General features: G+C 27.4%; 1 protein-coding gene across 8 annotated transcripts in view; it reads right to left on the reverse strand.

Annotated features, from left to right (window-relative positions):
* Window positions 1-945: 945 nt before the first annotated feature.
* LOC135962833 (glutamine--fructose-6-phosphate aminotransferase [isomerizing] 2) overlaps window positions 946-16,584 on the reverse strand; it is a 44,732-nt gene continuing 29,093 nt past the window's right edge. Inside the window, exons 3-10 of one of the 8 annotated variants that reach the window (XM_065514753.1) lie at window positions 15,403-15,600; window positions 15,027-15,340; window positions 14,808-14,949; window positions 14,110-14,136; window positions 10,559-10,582; window positions 2,783-2,901; window positions 1,871-2,710; window positions 946-1,788 (exon numbers count right to left, since the gene is read on the reverse strand). In XM_065514753.1, coding sequence (XP_065370825.1) covers window positions 1,414-1,788; window positions 1,871-2,710; window positions 2,783-2,901; window positions 10,559-10,582; window positions 14,110-14,136; window positions 14,808-14,949; window positions 15,027-15,340; window positions 15,403-15,600 — 2,039 coding nt within the window. In that variant the 3' untranslated portion in view covers window positions 946-1,413. Of the gene's footprint in view, window positions 1,789-1,870; window positions 2,711-2,782; window positions 2,938-10,558; window positions 10,583-14,109; window positions 14,137-14,807; window positions 14,950-15,026; window positions 15,341-15,402; window positions 15,601-16,584 lie in introns of all 8 variants that reach the window. The other 7 variants (XM_065514736.1, XM_065514772.1, XM_065514747.1 and 4 more) reach the window with 7 other exon arrangements.

Raw genomic sequence — 16,584 nt, forward strand, 5'->3', positions numbered from 1 at the left:
AACATCCTAGAAACATGTATGTATGAGTATAACAACTGACATATTTAATTTGTCAGAGGAGGACATGATAATAGACCAAATATTTAATTTGTCGGACTATCTCACTATCAAGAAAAACTTGATTAAGGGTTAAATAAAAATAAAGAAAATTATTTATTTTTTGGTTGAATTGTTATGTTGTTTTGTTTGTTTTTTATGTTATTGTTCATTATATTAATAAAATACTTAAATAAGTACAAGTGGATTTATTTTCAGTTTAAAACTAACATAGAAATTATTCGGTTAATCGAATAATTTAAAATTAACCGATTATTAACCGATTAAATCTAAAGCCGATTAATTATTTGCTCGATTAACCGATTAAACCAGAAACCCGATTAATTAAATACCTTAATAAGTACACAGAGAAAACTGATTACGAATCAGCAACCGAATTTGTTGCCAATCGAATGATTCGGTTGCAAACTGAATATCACTTAATAAGGACGAATTTCGGTTGAAGAAATCAAACTTTTGTTACGCCTTCTAAAATATTGTAGCCACAACTGTAAACTTCGGTCATTAAGTCAGAATCATTCGATTGGCAACATATTCGGTTGCCACAACGAATCAGTTTTTCTGTGCATTATTCGAAATGGTATACCAATTCTAATTGATGAACATAACTGTATATGTTTTTTATGTATTTCGTTTTTGTTTTTTCAGTCATATAAATTGAGAATGAAAAGGTCGAATTTTATTTATTATTTATAAGTCACTGATGATTTCTTTCTGTTTGATCGAATTGTGTACCACATAAATTCATTAATTTAAACCGAATTATGTGATGCAACTGATAAAATTCGATTAGCGACAAATACAAAAATTTTTTATTTGTAATTCCAGAAACTTTTCAATTCATGTAATAAAATCCATCTATTAATTAAAGTTACACAAGTTCAAAACTGTTTTATAAATTTATATCTATATTTATGCAAGAATTTCAAAAATATTTTTCAACGTACTATTACAAGTACGCATGTACGAGTATATAAAAATTGGATGTACAATTTTTGTTATATTTTTTTTAAATCATCTACATATATAAAATTTGAAACAATAAAAAATTCAAAATCAGTATTTTTTTACAATATATACATTCAAATATACGTATAACTAACAATAATATTTAACGATAACATATGATGCACAAATACTACACTCAAAAAAACATAGTAAAAATGTATAAAAACTGTAAACATGTTGATTATATTCAGATATACTATGTAGTTTATGCTGCATTTATGTACTTATTTATATATAGTAAATATATATGTATGTATGAAATAAAATTCATTCATTAAATGTTTAACACAATATACAAATATATAAAAAAGAACGTTTAAGTAAATTGCCTTTATAGTCTAAGATACTTTATTCTACGGTTACAGATTTGGCCAAGTTACGCGGACAATCAACATCACAGCCACGTAAGACAGCAATATGATAAGACAATAGCTGCATAGGAATAACGGTAAGGATACCTTGAAGGCAGTCTACAGTACGTGGAACTTCTAAACTACGGGAACAATATGATTTAGTTTCATTGTCGCCTTCTTCACAAATGATGATGGGACAGCCTTTGCGTGACGTTACTTGTTGCAGAGCATTCATACACTTGATGTAGACGGGATCACGTAGCACAATCATAAGCACTGGCATGGAGTCATCAACCAACGCCAAGGGACCATGTTTAAGTTCACCAGCCATAATACCTTCACTATGCATATAAGTCAATTCTTTTACTTTCTGCGGAGGAAGGAAAAAAAATATAGAAAATATGAATTAAGTCAAAAATGTTCGTGCATAATAAATTAAATAACAAACTTACCAAGGCACCCTCCAAACAAGTGGCAAAGTTGTAACCACGACCCATAATCAACAGTGACTTGTGTTGATACAAATTCTTGGCCAGTTCCTGCACTTGAGAGTCCAATTTCAAAACTTGACGAATTTGATCCTCCAAATTGAGAAGAGCATCAATAATTTCCAAACGTCTCTGTTGCAATGACAAACGATCCTCAGACATAACCAAAGCGAACATAACCAACGAAATGAACTGAGAGGTATAAGCCTTTGTAGAAGCAACACCGATTTCGGGTCCGGCATTGATATGCACACCACAATGAGATTCACGGCAAATGCTACTGCCGACAGTATTGGTAATGCCAACAATCAGAGCACCGCGTTGTTTGCAATAACGCAGAGCCATCAATGTATCAGCCGTCTCACCAGATTGCGAAATGAAGAAGCAAACATCATCACGGAAAATGGGTGTATTACGATCTAAGAAATCTGAAGCCAATTCCACCATTACGGGCAATTCGGTGAGTTCTTCCAGCAGTTGGCGTGTAGCCACAGCACTGTGGTATGAGGTACCACAGCCAATTAACATCAAGCGGCGACAACGTTTAATTTCTGGAATGTATTCCTTGATGCCACCCAAGACAATGGACTTGGTATCGAAACGTACGCGACCACGCATGGTATTCACTACCGATTCGGGTTGTTCGAAAATTTCCTTCAACATGAAATAGTCATAGTTGCCCTTCATGATTTGTTGAATTTCCATCTTCAAGGTGGTAATCTCACGAGCATGAGGATCATCTGTGCACTTCTTAAGACGATGAATGCTAAGAGCACCATCGCGTACAGCGGCTACATCATCATCCTACAGAGCAATTAAAAGAATATAGTTTTTTAGCAAACATTACTTAGTAAAAGACAAATTATTAGATCGTACCTCCAAGTAAATGACACGGTTGGTGTGTTCAATGACCGCCGAGGCATCCGAGGCAAAGAAATATTCCACTTCCTTCTCCAACGGCATAAATTCCGAGGTACTTTCAGAGCGTGGCAATACTGATATATCGCGATTTTGCAAAAGTTTACGATGGTCTTTGTATTAATATCGAATTCAACAAATTGTTTTTTGATTTTACATGATGATTATTGATGATGAAAGTAGCAGAAGTAGTAGTGTGTGGCAGTAAAAATAATTAAGAGGCAATTGTGGTTGTTGGCATTTGATATTTAAGGAAGCATTAAGCATTCGATGTATTTGAAATAATATTTACAACATCATCAAATGTCATTTTAGATGTGAATGTGGTGGTGGTACATTACATACGATACATACGATACGTTACGTTATGTTACGTTGCCAAAACGAGTTACCATTTTCAAATAGCATTTTATATTTGTATTTCAATATTTGCATAATCCATAATCCGTAAGTAGATTTATAATATTTGTTCATCGATTCGCAGTCAAATTGATGTATATTTATTTAATGGTAGATGTTTATATAATGAAATCAAAATGATAAATTAGCATTAAAATTAATTTCATAAAGAGATGCATACTTAAACACTATACAAATAAAATTAACCAAATACCATTAGTAAAATGCAATAAAAATACAACTATTTTATTCGGATGTAATATATTTAGCAAAAACTATAGTAAAATAAATATAAAAAGCAACATACATATACATATAACCAGATAATGTGGATGAAATCAAATAAATAATAGGTGAAATATGGTGTATAAGGGGGAAATTATTAAATTTTTTTCATAACATACATGAATTAACACATTAATTCTAAGATATTGACTTTGTACTTCCATTTGTAACATATAGAAATATCGGTCCTAGATCCAGAAATATATATATATATGAAGGACAATTAAGTTATGCCACGATAGGGACTAGGGGGATTAAATTTTAAAAAATATATTCTCTGTTGATCAGAAACGTTTGGTATGGAAATAATCATAATCGGTTCACGAGAAATTAATGTTTCAACAAGGAACGTATATTTGTTGGCGTTGTGTATACGATGAAATAATCTAAATTATTTGTTATTATATTATTCAATTGTTACTACATAACAAATGTTTGTTCTCATTTCTATATAAATCTAATTTGTCAAGTTATCTTAAAGTTTTGGACAGATGCACAATGGGAGAATTTAACAAAGAAAAATGGAAATAAATCTGTAATTACTGAACATATAGTCCGATTTTAATAAAACTTGGTAGGACCATAAATATTAAATAGACATACATATATGTCATATTTTTAAATTGTATTACATCATATTCCGCTTCTTCGGAAGTACTTTTTTGGAAGGGTATGAATTCTATAGATAGCAATGTTTTTAATACTCCAGACATACACACAAACGTTCTCGAATATATATAATTTATATATACATATCGCTCATTTGCTGCAACAACATCATAATTCAAAAAACCCAAATTTCGAGTTAATAGCGCCATTACATAGTAAGTAAGTTGTTTTAATAACTGACATAGTCTTGTGAACTGGGTTCTAAAATTACATACAGGATCGCCATAGAAGCATTTTGTCCTAATTTCATAACATATTATCTATTATTTTCAATAAGGTATAATTTTAGTTGTACGTTGCCTTTTGTGTGTTGAACACCGTTAAGTTATCTAGAAAAGTGACAGATTTTGTTATATGTTTGTTATTTTCCTAAAACAAATTAAAAAAATTATATGTAGATCGGTTTAAAACTAAAAATTCGTCTCCTGAAAAATCAAATTTTTTGAGTTATGACGACGTTGCAAATGATCGATATGTTGATTTAAATTAAATTGTTTAAAACAACAAAATTTAACTTTTTGAAACAATTATAACAAATTAGCATTTACGTATATAGCTAACTCGGTAGTTAATTAATTATACAGGTGTTTTTCATTTAACAAGAATTTATTTAATTTTAACAACTTTTTTCTAAAATCGACAGCATAGTTTATGTATGAACATTAGGGTGGGACAATTTGTTCGAGCGTGAAAAAACGTAACAGGCGTATATCTAAATTGGAATATACACAAAATTCTAAGAAAATTACCAAAATAAAGTATGGGTCTAAAATTAAAACCTAGCTCCCGCCGAGAGAAATAGAGATTTAAAATTTAACTCTGCCACAAAATAACACTTTTTTATATGAAAACCTATTTATTTTTGCACAGTGTTTTAAAGACAATTTTATGTAGAAATTACTTGTAAAAATCGGTTTATATTTGCAAAAGTTATTAAACTTTTACGAAAAAAAGTTCGAAAAAATTTACTTTGTAAATTAAAAATTGTACTAATAGTAGAAAATACTAAAAAAAGGTGTTAATGAAAAGTTGAATAACTTTTACAATTTTCATCCGATTTAAATAATTAGAACTATGGTTTGTTAAGAACTAAATTTCATTTATACGTTGGTATACATTTTTATAAACTTTCATATCAAAATAAGAAATGAAAAGCGACTAAAATCAAAATTTCTTAACTGTGTATTTTGAAGCCTCTCAGCGGGTTTTGATTTTAGACCCATAATTTCATGGGGAAATTGACCCACCCTAATGAACATGTATGTATATATTTAAGGTATTTACAGACGACAATACTAAGTATTAATATTTGTAAAAACGTATGTATCATAAAACAATTTCATCGTGTAAACAATAATTGAACAATAATCAATTTCGGTCATAGATTTTTCATTTCAATTTTCAACAACTCTAAATTTTTTTATTTTCATAGGGTATGTATTTATAAATAAAATAATTAACAAAAAAAAGTTTGAATACTAAAGTGTAAACAAGCAATGCACTAATACATAGTATTGTCGTCTAAAAATGCACTTTAGAGCATTTTTTAAAATAGTAATTAAATATGTGTAATTATGTATTTGGAGCAAACATTTTATTTGTTGTTTTAATTAGAGTTAGAATTCATTATTATCACTATGAATAGATTTTTTTATTTGCAATGTTTTGTTTAAAATGAAATTAATTTCAAATTAATTAAAATCTACTCCATGTTCATACATGTGTATGTACGTATGGATACATTAAACATCATTTATTGCCAAATATTTTAATTGCATTTTTGTAATCTAATCTAATAGACATGCACAATAAATGTTTAATATCACATTATTATTATTGAATGTTTTCTTATTTTTTAACACAATTTTTAACTAATAGCTGTACTACATAAAGTAAATCCTTGATTTGCTTCGCAAATATCTTTTAAACTTCTATAAAACTATCTTTGTATAGTTTAACAATATTTATTACAAATAATAAAAGTTTTTTTTTTATTGTCTGACCTCCTGGAGTCCATTACAATCAATTAAATTTTTATTATCAATGTAGAAAATAGGAAAAACTGAAAAGAAATCATAAATTTCCACCCAATCGATTTTAACACTCTCATATTTCGTTATATTTTCCAATTCATTTCCAGGGGAAATAAATAACTATTGATTTCGTTTTTATTTGAAACTTAAATAGACATTCATATTTAACAATACATTTACTAAATCATTGGCTTGGATTATTGGTATTATTTGTATTATTATTATTATTATTATTATTGATTGGCACTTTATACAAATAAATGTTCAGTTATTTTAATACCCAAATACACATGCAAACATATGAATTAATACAGATATGTATATGTATATATATTTATGTACTTATGTATGTGTGTAAGGTTAAATGTACATACATACATATGTTTGTGAGTTTTTCATTAAAAACCAAAAATAAATAAAACAATATATGCATGATGATTTATTTAATTTTTTTAAAGTTTTAAGTGTTTTTTTCTCATTCTATTTTATAAAAAACATATAATGGTTTTAAATTTCTTCATTATCATTTCAACAAAATGAACAATCATGTTTAAATTTGCATTTATTTCTCTTCTATAAACACATATGTATGTATAAACCCACCGAATATTAAAAATTAATTTTTATTAAAAAAAAAATATTTTTGAATGGATATATGAACGAATGATATAAAAACAAGTAATTAATTAAAAAAAATATTATTTTAATTACAAGCAACAATGCACACATAACTACAATTATGATATATATTGATTTTTTACCAAATCAATATTAAACAAATACATAATATTGTCGAATTATATTAATGTCATTTATTATTCGGCTGTTGAGAGCTGATTTTAAAATAATACATACTTTGTTTAAATCAATTCCTTCGGCAATTTACAATAATTTACATTTGTTCATAATTTATTTATTTCGATGTTTTAACAAATAAAACAATAAATTGTAATCATTTGTTTATAGAGTAGGGAGTACCGAGAAGCTTTTGCAGAAATACTAATGATATAATAAATCAAAAAAAAAAATCAGAAAGCTATTTTAAAAAAGGTCTTCACCGGTTGAAAATCAAGATTTTAAGTACAATTTGTCAACAAACTGTTTCGAGATGACTTTTAAATATATTTAATAATTTAAAGCCAGGCAATAATATTTTTTTCGCAAAAATTTCATAGGTACTACAAAAATTATGAAATGTTGCAGATTGTTAATGACATGAAGTAACGTGCAAAAGATGTTTTAATCAGTTTTTCCTGTTCATGAATGGAAATTTATATTTTTGGTCGCTATCAAAATAATATTTTTTCGATCTTAGAGAATTTATAAAATACGGAAAAAACTGTTATACAAATAATTTTATATATCAAGGGCCTATATTTTAAACCCTCTATCTTTGATTTTCACCTGACTTTTTTATGGTAAAATGTTCAGTAATATAGCCCTCATCTATGGTGTGAATTTCATCAAAAACATGTTTTTTTGCTGTTTTATTAGCATTTTTGTTATTTCTCTATCTTATACAATCAATTTTTTTCCGAATGCAAAACCCTCTATCTGTTCAAATAATTAGTTTTCAAATATTTTTTTGGAATAATTTCATCTTGCAATTCATGTTTTCTTACTAATTTTTGTATGCTGAACATGAATTTTACATTTTTCAATCATTTATCCAAATAGCGAATGCCGATTCTGAATTGAATTACAATGAAAATATGTTACCTTTTTGTTTTTGGAAAATATAATGTCCATGGCATAAAAATAAATAGTTAAAGTTGGACTTTGCTTAAAAAAGTGTCTACTTTTAAAGTGTCGTCTATTATTTCATGATAATTTACACCAATCAAACTCCAATAAAAACTTAAAAAAAACTCTATGTTATCATTTTCATACATACCATTCAATATTTTGAGCAGAAAAACCATCTATCTATCATAAAGTCCCCAATAATGCAAAATTTTAAAAACCAATTAAATGTGAGATTCAATTGTTGCTTTAAAATAATAATTGTAGAATACCGAATTTTAATAACTAAAGTAATACGGGAAAAAAACAGTTTTTTGGCTCTCCTGAAAAGTTGTGTTTTTTAAGATAGATATTTTTGAATATAGGCCCTCGATATGAAATATTGTTAACCACACATTTCCTCTAGAAGCTTTTGTATAGTATTGAAAATGTTTTATTATTTATATTGATAAACACAATTATAAACGAAGTTGTCTATGGTAAATACTGTTATACAAAAAATTTTTTATAGAAAATGCAACCAATTATCTATAGCAAATACTGTAATACAACCCATTTATATAGAAAATACTGTTGCACAAAATTTTCTATAGAGAATTCTTTTACACATAATTTTCTATAGAGAATACTGTTACACACAATTTTCTATAGAAAATATTGCTATACACACCATTTTCTATAGAAATTACTGTAGTTATTTTGGTGATATCAAAGTGAATATTTATGTATTAAACTTCATAAATATATGTCGTAAAATGTGATTGTCTAAGCTCCATTTTCTCAATCTCTGGTTACTTTTTATTGTAACGATATACTGACAGTTCTCATACACAAATTATATTAATTGGAAGTATCTATGTCGTTACGAAAAACTATATTCTGAGATTGAGAAAATGGGACTAAGTGAGCTTTAAATCAATAGGTCCTTAAAAATCGATTATTTTCATAATATTTTTTGGCGTTTCGGAAAACTTAGACCCACATATTGGATGGTATTATGAACAAATGTGTGCAAACATTGCAATTTTATATAACCAGATAATTTATTCATGTTTACGTACCATGTAATATTTACTTATGATGTAAAAGGAATGTATGTACATTGTAAATATTGAGTTTTTTTTGTATTAAATTATGCGAACTTTAAAATTAATACTTGTTTAATTTGTTTTTTTTTTCTACATTATAATAAAATATTAATGCATTTCTGTATTAAAATGTGTTCGCATGTAATTATTTATTTTAAGGCTTAACATGGAATAGTGTTCATTAATGTAGTAAATGAGAGCGAAATGAAAAAATATATAAAATATGTAACCAAGTAATTTGAATCGTTTGCATTTAATTAGAGAGAGAGATTAAATTATCTCACTGTGTGATAAATATATGTACAGAACTGATATATTCATACATAAATTCATTAGAATATGGCTGGAATAATGTGCGTATTTTGGTATGAATTCTCAATATTATTTTAGTATTTTAGAAAATTTCGATAAAATTTAAACTCTAGTGAAATTCTTCTCAAGCAATAAAGTTCAGAGAAATTTAATTTTATTTAGAAATTTCTCATTACTGGGAAAGAACCATTCTATAGTAACGATATCAACAACTGTGATAATAATACCTAATATGGTAAAGACAGATATTTCTCTCTTATATTTTCTTCAATTTTGAATACATTTTCGTATAAATAAGAGACGATTTAGAAAAAATATAATTTTAAATGACTTGAAATGTTGTAAAAACTTATTGATGCACCCTAGTATATTTTCGGTAAAATAGAGATGAAATACCAATTAGTAAAAAATATGTTGGTTTTGTAATGGTTTCTATAACAAAACAAATAATAGAGGTAAAAGTTTTAATATGTATGTAATATAAAGCAGCAATAAATTTGTAATTAAAAATTTGTATGTATGTAATAATAATACAAGACTAAATATCGATAATGAGCAGAGTGTGTAGTAAAAAATAATTAATAATTGAAAATAAAGTGTATTCACAGTGTGTCTTATGAACATAATATGAATTCGAAAAAATGTGTAGGTATATATGTATATTACTCCATAAAATTAAACTTGAATTCAAAAGCTATGTATTTATTTAGCAGGTTCAAGATATACTGTGAACGCCTTATAAATATGAAATTTGTGAATGATGAGTTGACACAGAGATTTGAAAGAGTTATTTTAAAGGTAAAGAATGGTTTAAGATTAATTTTGTAAGGCAATTGAAATTTACTGAATTTATAAAATTCATTTAATTAATCGATGTAATATATAAAAACTGATGAAAATATGCAATCTTTGGCATCTCTGTAGGCAGTTGGCAAATGTAATATTACTAATTGTGAACGCTTTAATGTAAATGCATCTAAATACTAAATAATTGTAGTACTTTATGGCAGCAGTAAAATATCATGTTAAAAGAGAAGAAAATTTTACAAAAAAGGTGTGAAGTGTTGGCGCACCAAAACCAATTTTGATTTGTGAATTTTATTTTCTTAAATTCCATTTGTTTTTGTTCGTTTTCTATTGAATTTTAGTTCAAATAGAAAAAACCAACAATAATAATGAATTTATTGATATTTTTAGTTGTTTACCTTGTGGTTTGCCCGGCTCGGTTTCTTTAGTTGATTTAATTGATTTTTATGAGTTTTTTTATAACGTTTTTTGTTTTGGTAATTTTGTAATTTAATTATTATTTATGTAATAGCAGATTTACGTTTCATTTTCGTTTTGTTTTATTTGTGATGAGAACGATAGAAAAAAAAAATAGTGGAAATTTAATTAAATGTATTTTTAATTCATTATAGCGAATTTGTTTTAAAAATTAATATATTTTAAATAATTAAAGTATTAGAAAAAGTCGTAATAAAATACATAGTATATTTATTAAAAAAATACATAGATATCATAGAAATATGAAAAGTTTCATATCAAAAAGTTATTTTTAGGCGTAATTCAAACACTTAAGTCTGTTGTCAAATATTGAAAAGCGATGAAATACTATTTTCATTATTAATATGCAGATTTAAGATTTCTGTAACTTAAAACTTTTCTTAATATGAAACTTCTCGTACATATATGTTGGGTTAGACATTAGGGCGGTAAATAAATGTTTGAAATAATTATTTTTTTAATTTTTATAATTTATTTTCAACAATTCTGATGGTTAAAAAAAAGTGCCGTATTATAAATAATATTAGTTAAATAGAGGATGTTGAGCATAAAGAATTTCTTTTTCCATGTAATTTGAAAATTATTATAAATAAATCAGTGTTAATAACATTTATTATCATTATATAATTTGAAAAGTTCTACAAAAAAAGATACAACTAACATTTATACAACTAACATTATTTGGATTATTGTTTGGAACTGAACAGCGATTTCGAAGATTTTCTTGGGCAAACAACTTACGTTGGATTAATACGACTGCCAGTCGATATAATAGATTTTAAATATGGAATTAATAGTTCAAGCTTAAGCTCAACTATAACTTTTCTATAGTCTGTCTAAAATAGTAGTCTACAATAACATGGAATACCGAATTGATGATTCATCGGATTATTTAACACCAAATTCCATCGTCTAAACGTCATTAACTTAATCAAATGTACGCTGGCTTAAATTTAACAGTTAAAAGGAGTTTTTAAATTAGGCGTCAGCTTATTTTCTTGTAATATTCTAACTAGGGATCCTAATCGTTCTCGGGGAAATTTCGAAAATGTATTTATTAGTTGACTTCTTGAAGTTGTAGTATTATTTCTGCACAGATAAACAGCTTCGTTGTGATTATTGTCAATTGAATGATTCGATTATATCCATAGAATTGTTCGATAACACAGGGCAACAAAATCGAAAAAATTTTAGAGGCTTTTTAAACCACTACACAATTTTGATGTATTGTGGTTCCAGTAGTACAAATATGGTAAAAATTTTAAATTCTATGGAGAAGTTTTTTAATTTTTTTTTTTTTTTTTAAATAGTGAATTTTTTAGACGTTTCTCCACATAATTTATGATAACTCAAAAAGGGCGGGTCCGATATTACTAAAATAAACTTAGAAAAGTTTAAATTTACATAATCTTTAATCTGCTAATATATTGCGTTTTAATCGGCTCAGTAGTTTCGGACTTATAATAACAAATTGAAGCAAAAAATATATTTTTTCGTGAAAATAGCAAATTTTTGTGTTTTAAAATACTCATTTGTGTTTTAAAATACATCGAAAACGACAGAAATTGTTCAGGTTTATTGCAATATCACACAAATTTGCTATTTTCACTTAAAAAATATATTTTCTGCTTCAATTTCTTATTATAACTACGAACTACTAACCTGATTAAAACGCAATATATTAACAAATTAATGGTTATGTAAATTTGAATATGTTTATTTAGTGTAAATTATTTTTATTACCAAAAATTCGGTAATCAGCACCAAAACTAGTTTCTCTATGAGACAGAAACAGATAAAGTTTTATTTAATTTATGAAAATTAACTTTTCAATTAAATCAGTTTAAATTTATTTATATACATTAGAGTTAATTTCAAAAATTTGATTTGCGGGTATCATAATTTTTCTGAAGGTTTTTTCGTAAATAAAAATAATGGCGTCCTTTTTTTTGAAAATTTTCACTTCTTGTGGTGGTTCAACGAACCTAAAGACGCGCATTTTAAGCACATTTTTCTGTCGAGCAAAAACGGTTGAATATATTACAAATATGATTTCATCAGTAAATTCTTCATCAATAATTAATACAATTGATGTTTTTTGAATCTTTAAAAATAGTTCCAAAAACTCACAACAGATGGCGTAAATCTCATAAAAAAATAAAAAAACTGAATTTTAGTTTTTTTAAACATGCACGATGAAAATGCAGTTTATGCTTAGGAAAACGGCACCAATATTTCCTTTCTATCGCTAAGCATTAAAAAGTTATGCGGCTTCAAATTTATTTATTTAACAAGAAAATAATAATTTTAAAAAAAAGTTTAGAAATTTTTTTGTTAGTTTGCCTTAACAAAACATTTTTAAAGCCACATAACATTTTAACGGGTTGTGATAGAAAGCAAATATTGGTGCCGTTTTCCTAAGCATAAACTGCATTTTCATCGTGCATGTTTAAAAAAACTAAAATTCAGTTTTTTTATTTTTTTATGAGATTTACGCCATCTGTTGTGAGTTTTTGGAACTATTTTTAAAGATTCAAAAAACATCAATTGTATTAATTTTTGATGCTGAATCGACTGGTGAAATCAGAGTTGTAATAAATTCAACCGTTTTTGCTCTACAGAAAAATGTACTCAAAATCCGCGTCTTTAGGTGCGTTGAACCACCACAAGGAGTGAAAATTTTCCAGATAAAAGGACGCCATTATTTTTATTTACGCAAAAACCTTCAGCAAAATGATGATACCCGCAAATCAAATGAAGTGACCTGGTCATAAACGAACTCTAATATACATACATATACATTCTGATTTGAAAAACTTTTCTTTCGAAACAATTACTCATTTTTCCCGGACTTAACTTAGTCTGGGAAATTAAATATGTTGGAGAATCGTTGGAACTGAATTCAGATGGCTTGTATTTCTTTCAGATGGCTTGTGTTTCGAAATGGAAAAAGTAAGTAACACATATTGGCAAACCGTAAAAGAAAACTGAGAATCAGTCATCGGAAAAAATGTTTTAATTCAATTCCCCATTTACATTATTGAATTTTACCGATTCTTAGTAGTTTTTGTCTGAATTTAGTATAAAACAATTACAGGAAATGAACAGATTTTTTAATATTTCCCGAGAATGGTTAAAGTCCGAGAAATTAGGAACACTAATTCTAACAGAAACCTAAAACTGTCTAATATTCATTAACAAAAATAAGTACCACCCTAATCAACATAAATTCGGTTTAAATAATTTATCTTGGGTTTATATATTAGTAAACAAAAAAACAACCTTCACCATGTTTTTTTTTGGTTATTTAAATTTTTGTATGTACTATGTAGTTATATTAAAGAAATAAAAGAGATTTCAACCATTGTCATTGGCTTTTTCAATGCTTATTTTAAAATCCTTCACCAGTATAAAAAGGTAAAAAAAATAGAGAATAAAAAATAAATAAATTGAGAAATAATAAGAAAACTACCTTGTTCAGTTTGTTGTTTCTTATCATCTTTAAAACATCGTCGAAAAAGGAATGGAGTAGAGTAGTAGTAGTAGTAGACAGAACAGTAGCAGTAGTAGTATTACGGAAGGATGGCAAACAAGAGTAGAGTAATAGTAGTGTGAAGATGTGGAAGGATTATAGTGGTAGTGATGACAAATGTGAAAGAAGTGATAGCAGTTATTTTGGGAGTTGTAGTAGTTGCATACACAGGATGAGGTGGCAGGACGTGTAGTGAGATCCCGATAAAAGATTCACGTTAAACAAATCAAACGCACACACACACATATGAAAACACATACAACACAGATTCAGAGTCAAAGTCGGAAGAATGGAAGAAGTGATTGTTAAAGAGACAATCAATTTTCAGGAAAATTTAACACACATGATTTGGTGCGTATTGCAAACAAAAGGAAATACAAATGCACACAGATACGCACACATAAACATAAAATCAATAAACAAATACAGATGTAAAATAACAAGAACACGTACATAAAGGAGAAGAAAAGAAAAAGAATAAGAAAAATAAAGTCAGTACAAAAACAAATAAAACACAAGACAAACAATATACCAAATTTAACAAAAAAAAATTAAAGTAAATAGTTCAGCAGGGAAACAAAATACAAACATTTAAAATACTTTCAAATTCAATTTTAATAATAAAAACTGTCGCTTACCTTTGCCGTACAGAATGGGAATGTGATTGGTGGCTAAGCGGGTTTTGGTTTTGATACCAACCAACAAAGGCGAGCCACGTCTGGAGGCCACACATTCACCGGGGAAATGTTTTGATTTCATAGCAATAGCAAAAGCACCTTCCTGTTTAAACACAAAACAATAAATACAATTAATTATTTGTTTCATTTTATTGCAAATATTTTCACTCTTTCACTAACCAACTGTATAATGGCCTGTTCTACCAATTCTCTGAATGAGTAACCGGGATGTTGTTTCCACAAATGATGTACCAATTTGGCAATAACTTCTGTATCAGTATCAGATTCAAATTCGAAACCTCTCTTTTCCAAAAAGGTTTTAATATCTTTGTAATTGGTTATGATGCCATTGTGTACCACAACAAAACTGTTGTTATTGTCCGAACGCTGGGGATGTGAATTCCTTTCGCAGGGTACACCATGGGTGGCCCAACGTGTGTGTGAAATTCCGACATGTGTAGTAAGGGGTTCTTCATATTCTTTACCGCTAAAATCTTTAAACGAAATAATAATTATTATTTTTCAAATACAATTTTCCAGAATAATTCTTCTATACTTTTGGCTATGGCTTCTTCTAGAACTTTAACTTTGCCCACACTTTTAACCATAACAGTATCCTTGCCAGTGGGTCCATCAATAGCTACACCGGTTGAATCGTAACCACGATATTCCAAACGTTTCAAGCCAGTTACCAAGAGATCTAAAACCTCGGCACGAGATTTTGGTGTCAAGTAGTTAAGATAAGCGAAAATTCCTGCAATAAACATAAAAAATAATAAAACATTTTAAAAAACACATTTCTAAGTAATTGTGGTATTTGTGTTCGTTTCAATATTACTTAAATTAAAAGTACATATTGTTTTTCATTTATTTCAATTCCAGGTATTTAATTAATAATGTCAGAATAAGCTAAATTCAGCATAAAGACAGCTAACAATTTTAGCAAATAATTTTATGAGCTATAAATAAATAAATGGGTTCCTTTGATTCCAGCTAATACATGACAGGAAGGAAAACTAAATTGAAAGTCGTATTCTATCCTCATCAAGTCCCCCTAGAGTTAAATAAATAAATATAGCAAAACAACTGAAAATAAATTGCTTTATTCAGTGTAAAAAGTTGTTATTGGCATTTCAAAATGAAACTCTTCTAAGTATATTCCACCCTTGTTTATGAAATGTTTCTTTTGAAAACTTATAACTGATTACCTAAACATTGTTTCGTATAAAACTTTGGCCATAAACAGATTACAGTGTGATAAATATTGCTGAAAACATGAGGGTAAAGGACTTACAGGAAACACTGCAAAAATAAGTTGGCCAGTGACACAAAATCGATGAACAATCTTACAGTTCTTGTTTAGTAACAGCAGTTTTATTTTACAGGTAGATACAGTGACTTTACGTTTGAATTTATGTGATTATAAGCTAAAATAAACTGGTTCACTAATATATCGATATTCTTTTTTATACACCAAATTTATTTTATCCAATAAATATGCAAACTTCGAATTTTTGTAAATTTTAAAAAATTATTAAACATTTCGAAAGCTAACTTTACTGGGAGGATCAGAGCCTTACAAATTAAACTCATTTTTTATGCTGAAATAAAATAATGGAAAACATATTTGAATTATTTTGCAGAAGGAATTTTTTATCACGAATTATTTAATTATTAAAAGATATCATAAAAAATAAGAATTATATTTTCGGATTTAAAAGTTTTTTTTAATTGTTGT

Source organism: Calliphora vicina, chromosome 1 (assembly GCF_958450345.1).
Source record: "Calliphora vicina chromosome 1, idCalVici1.1, whole genome shotgun sequence".
NCBI lineage: Eukaryota > Metazoa > Arthropoda > Insecta > Diptera > Calliphoridae > Calliphora > Calliphora vicina.